Source organism: Mobula birostris, chromosome 10 (assembly GCF_030028105.1).
Source record: "Mobula birostris isolate sMobBir1 chromosome 10, sMobBir1.hap1, whole genome shotgun sequence".
Lineage (NCBI taxonomy): Eukaryota > Metazoa > Chordata > Chondrichthyes > Myliobatiformes > Myliobatidae > Mobula > Mobula birostris.
The window spans coordinates 144723493-144741031 of record NC_092379.1 but is presented as its reverse complement, the minus strand read 5'-3'; the positions used below and the strand labels follow the sequence as shown (position 1 = coordinate 144741031).

The 17539-nt window shown below is 41.4% G+C and overlaps 1 protein-coding gene across 3 annotated transcripts in view; it reads right to left on the bottom strand.

Moving 5' to 3' along the window:
- Window positions 1-17539, bottom strand: part of atp11c (ATPase phospholipid transporting 11C) — a 218016-nt gene that overhangs the window by 3417 nt on the left and 197060 nt on the right. For 2 of the 3 annotated variants that reach the window (XM_072271059.1, XM_072271057.1), the window contains exons 28-29: window positions 15469-15622; window positions 7470-7578 (exon numbers count right to left, since the gene is read on the bottom strand). In XM_072271059.1, the coding sequence (XP_072127160.1) occupies window positions 7483-7578; window positions 15469-15622 (250 nt within the window). In that variant the 3' untranslated portion in view covers window positions 7470-7482. The remainder of the gene's footprint in view (window positions 1-7469; window positions 7579-15468; window positions 15623-17539) is intronic. The other variant, XM_072271058.1, reaches the window with a different exon arrangement.

Genomic DNA, 17539 nt, shown 5'->3' with positions numbered 1-17539 from the left:
GTCACCTCTCATCCTCCGTCGCTCCAAGGAGAAAAGGCTGAGTTCACTCAACCTGTTTTCATAAGACATGCTCCCTAATTCAGGCAACATCCTTGTAAATCTCCTCTGCACTCGTTCTATGGCTTCCACATCCTTCCTGTAGTGAGGTGACCAGAACTGATCACAGTTCTCCAAGTGGGGTCTGACCAGGGTCCTACATAGCTGCAACATTACCTCTTGGCTCCTAAATTCAATTCCATGATTAATGAAGGCCATTACACCGTATGCCTTCTTAACCACAGAGTCAACCTGCGTAGCAGCTTTGAGTGTCCTATGGACTGGGACCCCAAGACCCCTCTGATCCTCCACACCGCCAAGGGTCTTACCATTAATACTATATTCTGCCATCATATTTGACCAACCAAAATGAACCACCTCACACTTATTTGGGTTGAACTCCATCTACCACTTCTTAGCCCAGTTTTGCATCCTATCAATGTCCTGCTGTAACCTCTGACAGCCGTCCACACTATCCACAACACCTCCAACCTCTGTGTTATCAGCAAACTTACTAACCCATTCCCCCACTTCCTCATCCAGGTCATTTATAAAAATCACGAAGAGTAAGGGTCCCAGAACAGATCCCTGAGGCACACCACTGGTTACCGACCTCCATGCAGAATATGACCTGTCTACAACCACACTTTGCCTTCTGTGGGCAAGCCAGTTCTGGATCCACAAAGCAATGTCCCCTTGGATCCCATGCCTCCTTACTTTCTCAATAAGCCTTGCATGGGGTACCTTATCAAATGCCTTGCTGAAATCCATATACACTACATCTACTGCACCAACTTCACGAATGTGTTTAGTCACATCCTCAAGAAATTCAATCAGGCTTGTAAGGCATGACCTGCCCTTGACAAAGCCATGCTGACTATTCCTAATCATACTATACCTCTCCAAATGTTCATAAATCCTGCCTCTCAGGATCTTCTCCATCAACTTTCCAACCACTGAAGTAAGACTCACTGGTCTGTAATTTCCTGGGCTATCTCTACTCCCTTTCTTGAATAAAGGAACAACATCCGCAACCCTCCAATCCTCCGGAACCTCCCATCCCTATTGATGATTCAAAGATCATCGCCAGAGGCTCAGCAATCTCCTCCCTCTCCTCCCACAGTAGCCTGGGGTACATCTCATCTGGTCCCGGCGACTTATCCAACTTGATGTTTTCCAAAAGCTCCAGCATATCCTCTTTCTTAATATCTACATGCTCAAGCTTTTCAGTCTGCTGCAAGGCAGCACTACAATCGCCAAGGTCCTTTTCCACAGTGAATAGTGAAGTAAAGTATTCATTAAGTACCTCTGCTATTTCCTCCGGTTCTATACATACTTTTCCACTGTCACACTTAATGGGTCCTACTCTTTCACATCTTATCCTCTTGTTCTTCACATACTTGTAGAATGCCTTGGGGTTTTCCTTAATCCTGCCTGCCAAGGCTTTCTCATGGCCCCTTCTGGCTCTCTTAATTTCCTTTTTAAGCTCCTTCCTGTTAGCCTTATAATTGCTAGATCTCTAACATTACCTAGCTTTCTGAACCTTTTGTAAGCTTTTCTTTTCTTCTTGACTAGATTTATTACAGCCTTTGTACACCACGGTTCCTGTACCCTGCCATAACTTCCCTGTCTCATTGGGACGTACCTATGCAGAACTCCACAGAAATATCCCCTGAACATTTGGCACATTTCTTCCGTACATTTCTTCCCTGAGAACATCTGTTCCCAATTTAAGCTTCCAATTACCTGCCTGATAGCCTCATAATTCCCCTTACTCCAAATTAAATGCTTTTCTAACTTGTCTGTTCCCATCTCTCTCCAATGCTATTGTAAAGGAGATAGAATTATGATCACTATCTCCAAAATGCTCTCCCACTGAGAGATCTGACACCTAACCAGGTTCATTTCCCAATACCAAATCAAGTACAGTCTCTCCTCTTGTTGGCTTATCTACATATTGTGTCAAGAAACCTCCCTGAACACAATTAACAAACTCCACTCCATCGAAACTTCTTGCTCTAGGGAGATGCCAATCCATATTTGGGAAATTAAAATCTCCCATTACGACAACTCTGTTACTATTACACCTTTCCAGGATCTGTTTCCCTATCTGCTCCTCAATATCCCTGTTACTATTGGGCGGCCTATAAAAAACACCCAGTAAAGTTATTGACCCCTTCCTGTTCCTAATCTCCACCCACAGAGACTCCGTAGGCAATCCTTCCATGACGTCCACCTTTTCTGCAGCTGTGTCACTATCTCTGATCAACAGTGCCACACCCCCATCTCTTTGGCCTCCCTCCTTGTCCTTTCTGAAACATCTAAAACCCAGCACTTGAAGTAACAATTCCTGTCCCTGAGCCATCCAAGTTTCTGTAATGGCCACCACATCATAGCTCCAAGTACTGATCCACACTCTAAGCTCATTCGCTTTGTTCACAATACTCCTTGCGTTAAAATAGACACAACTCAAACCGTCCGTCTGAGCGCATCCCTTCCCTATCACCTGCCTATCCTCCCTCACACACTGTCTCCAAGCTTTCTCTATTTGTGAGCCAACTGCCTCTTCCCCAGTCTCTTCAGTTCGGTTCCCACCCCCCAACAATTCTAGTTTAAACTCTCCCCGCAACACGTACAAAATGCTGGTGGAACGCAGCAGGCCAGGCAACATCTATAGGAAGAAGCACAGTCGACGTTTCGGGCCCAGATCCTTCGTCAGGACTTGGACTCTCCCCAGTAGCCTTAGCAAACTTCTCCGCCAGGATATTGGTCCCCCTGGGATTCAAGTGCAAACTGTCCTTTTTGTACAGGTCACACCTGCCCCAAAAGAGGTCCCAATGCACCAGAATGCTGAATCCTTGCCCCCTGCTCTAATCCCTCAGCCACGCATTTATCCTCCACCTCATTCTATTCCTATACTCAATGTCACGTGGCACGAGATTACTACTCGGGATTAATTAATAAATTGAATTGAATTGACTTTATTTCTTACATCCTTCGCATACGTGAGGAGTAAAAATCTTTATGTTACGTCTCCACCTAAATGTGCAATGTGCAATCATAGTAATTTATAATAAATAGAACATAGAAATACACTCAAATCAGCGTGAGTTAATCAGTCTGATGGCCTGGTGGAAGAAGCTGTCCCGGAGCCTGTTGGTCCTGGCTTTTATGCTGCAGTACCACTTCCCGGATGGTAGCAGCTGGACTAGATTGTGGTTGGGGTGACTCGGGTCCCCAATGATCCTTTGGGCCCTTTTTTCACACCTGCCTTTGTAAATGTCCTGAATCATGGGAAGTTCACAACTACAGATGCGGTGGGCTGTCCGTACCACTCTCTGCGATTAAGGGAGGTACAGTTCCCATACCAGACAGTGATGCAACCAGTAAGGATGCTCTCAATTGTGCCCCTGTAGCAAGTTCTTAGGATTTGGGGGCCCATACCAAACTTCCTCAACCATCTGAGGTGAAAGAGATGCTGTTGCGCCTGTTTCACCACACAGCTAGTGTATACAGACCACGTGAGGTCCTCGGTAATATGGATGCCAAGGAACTTAAAGCTGATTCCCCTCTCAACCCCAGATCCATTGATGTCCTGTAATCCGCAACGAGCTCTTTTGTTTTTGCAACATTGAGGGAGAGGTTGTTTTCTTGACACCGCTGATGATTTCTTCCCTGTACGCCACCTCGTTATTGTTTGAGATTAGGCCATTCAGTGTAGTGTCGTCGGCAAATTTAATTAGCAGATTACAGCTGTGGGTGGCGACATAGTCTTGAGTATACAGGGAGTAAAGAAAAGGACTTAGTACACAGCCCTGAGGGGTTCCTGTATTGAGAGTCAGAGGTGAGAGAGCCCACTCTTCCCACCTGCCGGCGATCTGACAGGAAGTCCAGAACCCAGCTGCACAAGGCAGGGTCAAGGCCGAGGTCTCTGAGCTTCCTGTTGAGCCTGGATGGAATTTTGGTGTTGAATGCTGAACTGTAGTCCAAGAACAGCGTTCTCACATAAGCATGCTTCTTCTCCAGATGTGTGAGGACGGTGTGTAGAGCAGTGGCTATTGTGTCGTCTGTCAATCGGTTGTGTCAGTAGGTGAATTGTAGGGGGTCCAGTTTGGGTGGTAGTAAGCTGCAGATGTAGTCCTTGACCAGCCTCTCAAAGCATTTGCTTATTATTGAGGTGAGTGCGACAGGATGCCAGTCAGTCAGGCATGTTACCTTGGTCTTTTTTTGGTAAAGGGACAATGGTGGATAATTTGAAATAGGAGGGCACTCTACACTGGGAGAAGGAGAGACTAAAAATGTCTGTAAACACACCTTCCAGTTGTGCTGCGCATATCCTGAGTACTCGCCCTGGGATGCCGCCCGGTCCCGCAGTCTTGTGACTGTCCACTTGTTGGAAATATCTGCGTACCTCAGCCTCAGAGATGACCAGGTTGCAGGTTCTAGCAGTGGTTTTCCTTGGAGGCTCAGAGTTAGTGACATCGAACTGAGCGTTAAAGCGATTGAGGTCACCTGGGAGACAGGCCACTATGTTGGCAGAACCACAATGTTTGGCTTTGAAGTTTGCGATGGTATGCAACTCTCGCCACAAGTCACGTGTGCTATTCGTTGTGGATCTTGATTCAATCTTGTCCCTATATTGTTGTTTCGCAGCCTTGATAGCTTTCCGCAGATCGTAGCTGCTTTTCTTGAGTTCCTGCTGATTGCTGGCAGCGTAAGCTCTGTGTTGAGCTAAGTGTTGCTCGCATGGAACTACTGATCCAGGGTTTCTGATTTGAAAGACCCTGGCCGACCTCTGGAGGACAACGTCATCGATACACTTCCGGATGAAGCACTTGGCTCCATCTGTGAACTTGGAGACATCCTCATCATGGAAGACATTCCAGTCAACGTCATCGAAGCAGTCCTGCAGCATGAAGACTGATTATTCGGGCCAACAGTGAATTAGGTGACTTCTACAACCAAACGTCTGCACCAGTGATGATTTGGCGTGTCATATTAAAGGGAGTGAATACTTATACAATCAATTATTTTGTGTTTTATATTTGTAATTAATTTAATCACTTTGTAGAGCTGTTTTCTCTTTGACACGAGTTTTTTTTCTGTTCATCAGTGTAAAAAAAAAGCCAAATTAAATCCACTGTGATTCAATGTTGTAAAACAATAAAATATGAAAACTTCTGCGGGGGGTGGGGTGTGAATACTTTTTATAGGCACTGTGTATATGTAGTTTTATAATAAATTTACTTTGAACTTTAATAGCTATCATGAAAATGATTAAAGGGTCCGTGGATACAAGGATACTCATTTATATTGCAAGGGAATAAGGATATTCACTAGTAAAGGAAATGGGAAATCAGTACATTACCAAGACAGTTGGTCTAATTGAAAAGAACTACATTTAGCAAGGTTTCTCTCAATTAACATATATAGTTCATGAATAACAACAGGGGATCCTGTCAATTCACAACCTTTTAAAAAAAAATTAAATATTGAAAACAATTGGATAATGATAAATGATAATAAATCACAGGGTTGTAATTGGGTCGATTGGGCTTGTTAAGCCGGGGGGGGGGCAGTTATGTGCTGTATCTAGAACAAGGGTTCCCAACCTGGGGTCCATGGACCCCTCGGTTACTGGTGGGGATTCATGGGATAAAAATGGTTGGGAACACTTGATCCAGAAGATTTTACATTTTAGAAGGATGATGGGGGATCTTATTGAAACCTAAAAAATACTGAAAGGCCTTAATAAAGTGGATGCGGAGAGTATGTTTCCAATAATGAAGGAGTCTAGAACCAGAGAACACAGCCTCAGAATGGAGGGATAAGAACAGAGATGAGGAGGAATTTCTTCAGCCAGGGAATGGTGAATCTGTGGAATTCACTGCTACAGATGGCTGTGGAGGCCGAGTCATTGGGTACATTTAAAGCAGAGGTTGATGGGTTCTTGATTAATCAGGCCATCAAAGGTTATGGGGAGAAGGAAGGAGAATGGGGTTGAGAGAGATAATAAATCAGCCATGATAGAATAGCAGAGCAGACTCAATGGGCCAAATGACCTAACCTTCCTCTTATGATCAATAAAGACTTGTACCTCATGTTTCAAAGACACTTGAAAAAAAATGGCAGACAATGGATTACTTCAAAGTCAAAGTAACAACTTGACATATGGGAAAGGCACAAAGCAAGCTGTACACAAAAGAAATCCACTTTTTAAAGCAGTTTTGTTTGTGTGCGTTCTGGGAGGTAGCTTGATTAAAACGTAATATGCCAAGTGTTCTTGAGAAGTTCCACAAGTTACTGCAGCTAGAATCGATCTAGGACCTGCTCGTTTTACTGTGATTTACTCCCACTATCCCATCACCAAATTCATACTCTCTTCTCACTGTTTCTCCAGGAAGGAGATACAGGAGACTCAGGACCCACACCACCAGGTTCAGGAACACTTATTGCCCCTTAAACATCAGGCTCTTAAACCAATGGGGATAACTTCACTCATCTCATCACCAAATAGATTCCACAACTTATGGACTCATGTTCTTGATATTTATTGCTTATTTATTTATTTATTATTATCGTTATTTTTTTCTCATTTTGTATTTGCAGCTTGTTGTCTTTTGCACATTGGTGGTTTGTCATTGATTCTATTGTGCTTCTTTGTACTTACTGTGAATTCCCACAAGAAAATGAATCAGTTTGTATATAGTGACACATGTACTTTGATAATAAATTTACTTTGAACTTTGATTTTCTCTGAAATATTAATTATAATTTTAATGCACGAGTTCATAATACAACAGAACGTGACATTCACACAGAGTGGTGGGTGCATGGAATGCATTGCCAGTGACGGTGGTAGAGACGGATACAATAGGGTCTTTTAGGAGACTCTTAGATAGGTACATGGAGCTTAGAAAAATCAAGGGCTATGCAGTAGGGAAATTCTAGGCAGTTTCTAGAGTAGGTTACATGGCCGGCACAACATTGTGGGCCGAAGGGCCTGTAATGCGCTATAGATTTCTATGTTTTATGTTCAATCATAGGACACCACACAAAGGGAGGAAAATGATCAGCATGCATGTGATGGTCACTCGGAAGAATGCTACGTTGGATTATTATGCATCTCTTCAGAACACACCCGGCATTTACCAAAGCAGCAGAGCATGCAAGACATAAGCAAAGACATATTTATCTAACAAGCCCCACACCAACAGTAAATAAAATGTTCGCATCACTTTGTAAAACTGAAGCCCAGTGGCTATATATTCATTTGTACCCAGAGATATGATTTGATATACTGCACAAATTATTCTTGATACTATATAATCATTAATCTGCTTCCACGCAAAATTAGAATCACAGTAACATATAACATTTTAAAATAAAAATCTGAAGATTAAACTAGGAGATAACTACCAAAATACCAGTACCTGTCAATGCCAATCATGACTCAACTGAGAAAGATCTTGCAAGAAGTGGTTCAACAGGGGATCTGGGGGCCGTAACTGAATCAGCAGCCTTGTTATAGACCAAATATTTCTGTAACAATGAGGTGAGAAACTTAGAATACTTGTATAACACAGATTGTGCTAGGTTATAATTATCTGGGTGCTTCAGCCATTTCGGGAAGAGCATTTTTAGTCATAAGTTTGCAATATGAATAAATCTGAATACCTTTCACAAACCCCTGAGTTAATGTGGGAGTGGATGGCTCTCTTTGAGTTTAATTTGCATTAAATTATGCCCCTCGCAGTGCAAGTGCAAATTAAATCAAAATGCTTTAAAATATGAAAATAGCTTGATTAAAGTCTAAAATCACTATTTATCAATCTATGCCTTCACTTTGAAACTACAAGCTAGGGATTTCCAGTTAAAGAGAGCACATATAAACCCTTCTTTCTGAGCATCATCTGCTGATACCTCACTCAAGAAGATATTGATCATGTTAGAAACTCCAGAGATTTCCGGCCAGGATCGTCATCAGGACTGGAAAGGAAGGAGGTCATATTAAAGCGTTAATTGGGGGAACTGTCACGGCATTCAACAACAAAGCCGCAATCAGTGACCCTAAACTTAATTACACTCACTGACCAGTATTCCTATCTGGAGTTTTGCATAAATTTATGTATATTAAGAGCATTGAAACATTTCTAACCATATTTCTACCTTGGGCAGCAGCTAGAGCCCATTTGGTTTCTAGATCTGTGCCATGCTATAAGTGCTTAGATTGTTCACTGACTTATGCTCAATGAAATAGCTTGGAGACAGTTTGAATCAACGCATTTTAGTTTCAAAGAACGCCATCAAGTTTGCATTAGACTTTTCAAACATTCTTAAAAAAAAATCACTATATTTTTATATAGTTCAGCCTTGGGAACCTGCCAGGGATACAACAGCTATCTTGACTATACCTCTTCCCTTCCTGTCTCCTGTAAAAATGCTATTCCTTTTTCTCAGTTCCTTTGTCTCTGCCAAATCTGCTTCCAGGATGATGGCATCAGAGATGGGCCCTTCCTTCACAGAATGGGGTTTCCCTTCCTTCATCATTGATACTGCCCTCACCTCATCTTCTCCGAGTTCACTGCCCTATCAGATTCCTTCCTCTCCAGCTCTTTACCTTTCAACACCCAGCTGGCTTCACCTATCGCCTTCTAGCGATCCTCCTTCCCAATCACCCCCACCAACCTTTTTATTCTGGCATCTTTCCCTTTCCTTTCCAGTTCTGAAGAAGGGCCTTGGCCCGAAACTTTAATTGTTTGTTCCTTTCAATGTATGCTGCCTGATCTGCGGAGTTCCCTCTAGCATTTGTGTCACTATATATTTTATTTGAAAAAAGCTACAAATTAATTACTGGATATAGACCAATTGGCTAGATATTAAGATCATAGTTGAGCCTTTCCTTTCATCAACGATCAATATGGTGATTTGCTGACTGAAGATCCATACCACTTTACCTACTAGTCATAAACACAAGAGATTCTGCAGGTGCTGGAAATCTGATGAAGCGTCTGGGCCTGAAACATCAACTGTTTATTCCTCTCCATGGATGTTGTCTGACCTAGTGAGCTCATCCAGCATTTTGTGCGTGTTGCCTAATGGTCAACTGGTTCATAAGAATCTTGCGCTAAATTTGTCCATTAAAAGCATAGTTTTATCCAGCACTACAATAGTATGATGCAGTAAATGGTTCATGATATAATGTCCAGGTGTTACTGAAGTCTCTTGATCAAAGGTTATTAGTGTTAAAGTCTGTTATTAAAATTTTTAAACAAATAATCTAATTCTTATTAATCCAATTCATTTTTTTATCTTGCAACCTAGGCTGATTTTAAATGGCAGTTTATATTTTGTGGGATTTTGAATGGACTTTCACAAAAAGTAATCCCCCATGCTGCCATACTGTCAGTACAACATTAACTGCAGTGGGTAAATTGATATGACCTTGATTAAGCATTTAGATGCAGTTACATTTTAATATTTTTGCCAATAGAGGTATATTTTTTAAATCACATGCTGCTTATGATCAACATAATTTTCAAATGTTCAGTTTGAGGACTGAAATGGCATTTACCAAGAGTTTTCAAATCACTCAGTGGCCTCAGGATCAGTTTTGTCCTTAGACTGTGTGATATACTTTCATGTACCCAAGGACAGATGTTAGGTTGCCTAAGTGGGCGCGTTTTCCTGCAGGTATTTAACCAGATCAAGTTCAGACTACTTTCTCATACAGGACTGTGAAGAGGGAGGGGAATGGAGGGCTATGGTCCAGGTGCAAGTCAATGGGACTAGACAGATTAATAGATGGGCCAAAGGGCCCGTTTCTGTGCTGTACTACTCTATGACAATAACTAGAGCAATCTTCTTCTGATTAATCTGCCAATTACAAGTTATATGGTTGTTTGGGAAGAATCGCTAGTCCTGACATCTGATTCAGTGACATCCTAATGACTAACTGGAGCCTGCTGGATTCCTCAGCTGAAAGTGATGTTTCATGAGGACTGATTGAGCAGGTTGGGCCTACGATCATTATTATTTAGGAGAAAGGTAGGCCGTTGGGGGAAGAGAATGGCTGAAATCTTATTAAAACAAATGGATCTGTGGGAATCTGACAGGCCTGCTTGTGTTTATGCTATTTATACCGTTCAATTTTGTACACCTCTACTAATTCCACCCTCAATCCTCTACGCTTCAAGGAAACAAGCTCCAACCTATTCAACCTTTCCCTATACTTAAATCCTCAAGCCCCAGCAACATCCTTGCAAATTCAGAGCAACACACACAAAATACTGAAGGAACTGAAGCAGCATGACACTGGTCAGGCAGCATCTATGAAGAGAAATAAATAGTCAATATTTCGGGCTGAGACTCTTGTCAGTCCAGTCCTGATTTACTTATTTAGTGATGTAGTGCAGAACTGGCCCTTCTAGCCTTTCAGCTACACCACCCCAGCAATCCCACAACCCCAACTAACCACGGGACAATTTACAATGACCTATTAACCTACGCGGTATGTCTTTGGACTGTGAGATGAAACTGGAGGACCCAAGGAAAGCCAGGTGTTTCATGGGGAGGATGTACAGAGACTTCTTACAGAATAGCGCTAGAATTGAACTCTGAAATGCCCTGAGCTATAATAGCATTGGTCTGGTCCAACAGGCACCCTGAAGGGTCTCAGCTTGAAACATCGAGTGTTTATTCCTCTGCATAAATGATGACTAATCTGCTGAGTTTTGAGATTTTTTTTTGTGTATTAGCTAACACTAGTTCCCAAGCTCAGAGCTCTCATGCTTGTTCAGCTTGGTGTTACAACTCAATCATCTACACGAGCACTGTCGCAGAAAAGCAACGTACATAATCAAGAGCCCCCATCATCCAGGCCAGGCTCTCTTCTTACTGCTGCCACGAGGAAGGAGGTACAGGACCTCAGGACTCACACCACCAGGTTCAGGAATGGTTATTGCCCCTCAATCACCAGGCTCTCGAACCAGTGTGAGTAACTTCACACACCTCACACTGAACTGACTCCACAACCTATGGACTCACTGTCAATGATCTATACAACTCCTGTTCTCAGTATTACTTATTTATGTATTTATTACTGTTTCTTATTCTTTTTTTTGCCCTTGCATCATTTGTCCATCATGTGTACAGTTTTTCATTGATTCTATTGTTTCTTTGTATTTACTGTGAATGCCTGCAAGAAAATGAATTTCAGGGTTGTATAGGGTGACATATAAGTTCTTTGATAATAAATTTACTTTGAATTTTGGACAAGTAAGGCAGTTTTACTGCATGCCATCCATCTCTTCCCCATTGAGGCATTGTTTGCTCTAGCTATTCTGTGTTAAAATACATCTAATAACTAGTAATATGATCATGAGAGAACCACAATGGAAAATAAGTGACTTATATATCCAGCCAGTTTCAACAGTAGTCAGCTTCTGCCATGTTGACATTATCTATCAACCTAAAATCAATAGAATTAGGAAACAAATCAATGATGGTTTCTTTTGCACTGTAGACTCTTAAAAACTGAATATACTGTTAGTGTGAGGCATGATCGACAAAGCAAATAGCCAAGCACATACAATACCAAGGCACATATATAAAACTTTACACTGAACTTGTATTTAAAATGCATATGAGGAATGAAATGAAGGAATGAACAATAGTATTGCTTAAATTACATCGCCACACTTTACAAAATCTAATGCGACATCAAATAGATGATAACCTATCACTTGCCAAATACAACACTGCAATTGGACATTTGTTCTCGTATTCAAGGTGAAGAATATATGATTTCCCTGGTTTCAGTGCTAGTTTTAACATGCTAACACTTCATGTTTTATTTGATTTAGAGTTAAGCATGTAACAGGCCTTTCTGGCTCAATGAACCACACTGCCCAGCAATCCACCTATTTAACCCTAGTCTAATCACAGGACAATTTACAATGACCAGCTGACCAATTAACTTACTAACTGGTATGTCTTTGGACTGTGGGAGGAAACCAAAGCACCCCAAGGAAACACATACACACATGGGAAGAATATACAAACTTTCTTACAGAGGATGCTAGAAATGAACTTAAAACTCTGATGCCTCGAGCTGTAATAGCGTGGCAACAACTACAACGCTATTGTGGCACCATATTGAACCCATTTATCAGGAAGGAAAGCTCTGCAATAATTTACCAGATGTAATTAATCTCTTACAATGACCTTCTTTTCCACAGTTACTCATTGCGCTACCTGTGAATATAGATAATCTATTTAGGGTTTATTTCCTTTCTTATAAATTCTTTTTTTCTCAGCGAGTAAATATTTCCATAAATGGCAGAAATCTGCTTTTGACAGCTTGATGGCAGCTTGCAGATCCAGTGCCACTTAAACTACTGGACTGCCACCATACAACAGAGAATAAATACTGTATGGTGGCTCTCAGAACCCAAACACCAGGGTCAGGAACAGTTACTACTCCCCAACCATCAGGCTCTTGAACCAGAGGGAATAACTTCACTCAATTTCACTCACCCCAACACTGAACTATTCCCTCAATCTATGGACTCACTTTTAAAGGATATAAACACATTATCAATATTTATTAGTTGTTTATTTTTACTTCTTTTTATGTATTTGCACAATTGATTGCCTTTTGCACATCAGTCGTCCGTGTTTGTTGTGTGCAGGTTTTCATTGATTTCATTGGATTTCTTGTATTTACGGTGAATGTCCACAAGAAAATTAATCTCAGGGTTGTATATCATGACATATCTACTTTGAAAAATCCAAAGTTAAATTTATCTTACAAGCTATCAACTAAGAGTACTTAAAATGTCAAGCATAACAAATTTTTCAGTAAAATGCAGATTTAGCTTTTCAACAAAATTACATACATTTAAGACAGATCTTAATCAGAGGTGTGTGTCTAAATAAGTAAACATGCATGTAGAATCCATCAAAAAATAAGTTGCTATAAATACACTGCATGACAGGTTAAAAAAATAAATTAGTTACACAGGAACAGGAAGAGAGATCACCTCAATCATTCCAAGAGAAACTCTGGCTGCTGGAGGTTTGTGAGAGCATAAAGACTGTAGAGTGTCTGGAAGAAGGCAAGTGTGGTCTTGCCTGGTTCAGAGTGCAAGGAGGAGGGGGAAAGAAGAGAGACCGATAAGAGGATTATCAGAAATATTTCAGGCACAAGTAGGTTTGAAGATTTTAAAGAAGGGAGGAAGTGCAAGTAATCAAAACATGGCATGAAAGAATCTAGAAATCAACACCACTTTGAACAGTCAAACACCATAAAACTTATCGAAGCACAGATTCTTCTGATCATTGCTTCCATTCAGATGGAATGGAAAACACTGAATAACTGCAACATTAATTGCCACCTACAATTTAGCATTTAAAATATTGCCTTGCTGGAAAATATTTCCACTTTGGAAAGGCTGGTGATTTTTCCTAGATTCTTATGGTTATTAAAATAAACAGGTGTGCAATTTGATGGAGAGTTTTACAGTTAAGTCCATAAGTGGCTTAATGCCTCCTTAGCAACTGAGAGTACTTGGGGGCAGATATTTCATTAGTGCAACCTCAGGAAACTTAATTACATTCTAATAGTTATATTTGCTTCATTTACATTTAATAATTAATACACTTAACCGAAGAAAGTACGTGTAACGTTAATTCCAAGACCATCCAAACTTTTGGATTTAACATGTCAATGTCGAATTTCCAAGTTCACAAGACTTGAAAAATAAATGTATCCTTTCGTGACATACAAAATCCAGGTTTTTGGTTTTCTTTAATGCCATTTCAAAAGTTGGTAAAATATTTTTCCAGCTATTATGATGCTAACCTTATGTTATAATTCACTACTATCCAGGCAAGCACAGGCATTTTCTCTGACACCTCTGGCTTGTTCCTTATCTTTAGGATTAATGGAATTGTGATCTAGGATTGACATGTGACTGCAATTTCACTGTTCAACACACACAAAATATTGGAGTAACTCAGCAGGTCAGGTAGCATCTATGGAAATTAATAAACAGCCAATGTTTTAGGCCAAGACCCTTCATTGGAACTGGAAAGGAAGGGGGTAGATACCAGAATAAAAAGCTAGGAGGAGGGGGAAGGAGGGTAAGCTAGAAGATGAGGTAAAGCCAGGTGGGTGGAAAAGGTAAAGGGCTGGAGAAGGTGGAGGGGAGTCACCAAGGGGAGGTGATAGGCAGGGGTGGAGAAGAGGTAAGAGGCCATGGTGTATGGACTCTATATATTAAACCCACCTCGTCCCAGCAAGAGGACACCTATTGTAATAATGTTTAAACATTACTTCCCCCTCCCGCAAACCAGTATTGATCGGTAAAATTTAAACGAAATCTGCAGGGTAAATATTGCCACATAGAGGGTGGCAGCTACATGGAACAAGCTGCTAGAGGAATGTAGAGGCAGGTAAAATCAGAATGTTTAAAATGTTCTTGGACAGGTACTTCGATAGGAATTGAGTGTGGGCTAATGGAATTAGTACAGAAATATTTCCAGGTCAGCATGGATGAGTTGGAACACGAGTCTCATTTGCATGCTATAAAACTGATTCTAAATGCTAGTCAACCTGTCTAGCCTGGAGCTCCAAAAACAGAAAATGGTCTTTCCAGAGGCTACAATTTAATGCTCCAAATCACCAAAAACTCAGCGCAAAATATGTACATTACTCCTTCAAGTTTGCCAGACTTAGTTACAATGTATAAAGCTTGAGAATGAGAAGAAAACATAGTTTCTTCCACTATTATCTTAATTAGCAAATCACCATAGATCACTATTCCAATAAGGAGCATATTTTCATTTAGGAAGTGCTTAAAAAATCCACAAATTATGCCTGTGTTTTTGTGTAATAGAAAGAAATCTGCAATTAAGTAGACCACATTTGATCACTGAGACAAATTTTCCAGATTTTCCTACAGAATTCTGTGTGAATAACATATTAGTTTTAAGAGAACTATTAATGCTTTGCAAACTCACAGATTAATGGCGATAAATTTCACTTAAACTGGAAAACATACTGACTGAAGAGACAATATTTTTCAATACACAAAACTTTGTTCTACATTAATTCATATCACTAAGAGAATTTTGGTATGTACCAAAGATGCACAAAAATACCGCCAATTGCACACTGTTAACTTCTGTTTGTATATTAAATGAATTTTGAGAATGTCAAATTTCGAGCAGAAGTAATGCACAAAGTAAATGATTAGTCTGCAGAATCAGTAGTAAGTATTTTCAGTTTTGGGACATTGTAACAGCTACTTCTACATTCTCTGGGTCATTTGTTTATTAAAAAAAAGTTCTCTGGTAGTCAGGATGAATGAGGAAAACAGTCAAATAACATTAGATCTATCTGTCACATTCAGAGTGTTTATCACTTACCTGGAACTGCCTTCTGCCAGGTTTGCTCAAGATTTTTACCACAATATCAGGCACCAAACTAACAGTTATTAATAAAATTATAGTCAGCCATGCTGAACCAGACGTCAGCATCTGTGCAAACACGAAATGCATTCTCTGTTGTTTTAGGGATGGCCTATCAAAAAGAAATCAAAATAATCAATTCAGTATTTTCATGGTGCATTCAAAGCATAAGCCCAAATTGATACAGTTAAAATATGAAAGCTTAGGCAATTTAGCAAGGAGTGCTATGGAAATTCATATTTAACTGACATAATCCACTGACTATCTGGTTCAGATGTAATATTGTGGATCTATCATCGTATTACGAAGATGTTCCAGTTATTCAGATTGGCACAAAGTAATTTCCTACGTTCCAGCCTTCTTCCCACACTTCCCCCACCTTCCTTATAGGGCCTCTGCCCCTTCCCTCTTCAGTCCTGATGAAAGGTTCTGGCCTGAAACGTTGACTGATCATTTCCACGGATGCTGTCTGACCTGTTAAGTTCCTCCAGCATGTTGTGAGTGTTGCTTTGAGCCCCAGCATCTGCAGAGTATGTTGTGTTAATTTCCTACACAACACTTAGTATGCAAAATTATGTCCCATCAGAGATTCTCAAAGAAAAAGCACCTTTAAAATATAAACGGCACATGAGAATTGAGCAGAACACATAACACTGAGCGTATGTTCGGGGTCTTCTGGTGCTGTAACCCAGCCACTTCAAAGTTCGATGTGTTGTGCGTTCAGAGCTGTTCTTCCACACACCATTGTTATAACATGTGGTTATTTGAGTTGCTGTCACCTTCCTGACAGCTTGAACCAGTCTGGCCTTTGTCCTCTGACCTCTCTCATTAACAACGTAAACACAAGGAAATCTGCAGATGCTGGAAATTCAAGCAACACACACAAAATGCTGGTGAACGCAGCAGGCCAGGCAGCATCCATAGGAAGAAGCAGTCGACATTTAGGGCCGAGACCCTTCGTCAGGACCAACTGAAAGAAGAGACAGTAAGAGATTTGAAAGTAGGAGGGGGAGGGGGGGAGATCCGAAATGATAGAAGACAGGAGGGGGAGGGACGGCTGGAAAGTTGATTGGCAAAAGGGATACGAGGCTGGAGAAGGGAGAGGGTCATGGGACGGGAGGCCTATGGGAGAAAAAAAGGGAGAGGGGAGCACCAGAGGAAGATGGAGAGAAGGCGAGGAGTTATTGTGAGAAGGACAGAGAGAGAAGAAAAGGAAAAAATAATGAAAAAATAATAAATAAATAAGGAATGGGGTAAGAAGGGGAGGAGGGGCATTAACGGAAGTTAGAGAAGTCAATGTTCATGCCATCAGGTTGGAGGCTACCCAGACGGAATATAAGGTGTTGTTCCTCCAACCTGAATGTGGCTTCCTCTTTACAGTAGAGGAGGCCGTGGATAGACATGTCAGAATGGGAATGGGATGTGGAATTAAAATGTGTGGCCACTGGGAGATCCTGCTTTCTCTGGCGGACAGAGCGTAGGTGTTCAGCGAAACGATCTCCCAGTCTGCGTTGGGTCTCACCAATATATAGAAGGCCGCACCGGGAGCACCGAAGGCAGTATATCACACCAGCCGACTCACAGGTGAAGTGTCACCTTACCTGGAAGGACTGTCTGGGGCCCTGAATGGTGGTAAGGGAGGAAGTGTAAGGGCATGTGTAGCACTTGCTCCGCTTACAAGGATAAGTGCCAGGAGGGAGATCAGTGGGAAGGGATGGGGGAACAAATGGACAAGGGAGTCGTGTAGGGAGCGATCCCATTGGAGGTGGTGGAAGTTACAGAGAATTATATGTTGGACCCGGAGGCTGGTGGGGTGGTAGGTGAGGACAATGGGAACTCTATCCCTAGTGGGGTGGCGGGAGGATGGGGTGAGAGCAGATGTGTGTGAAATGGGAGAGATGCGTTTGAGAGCAGAGTTGATGGTGGAGGAAGGGAGGCATCTTTCTTTATAAAAGGAAGACATCTCCTTTGTCCTGGAATGAAAGGACTCATCCTGAGAGCAGATGCGGCAGAGACGGAGGAATTGCGA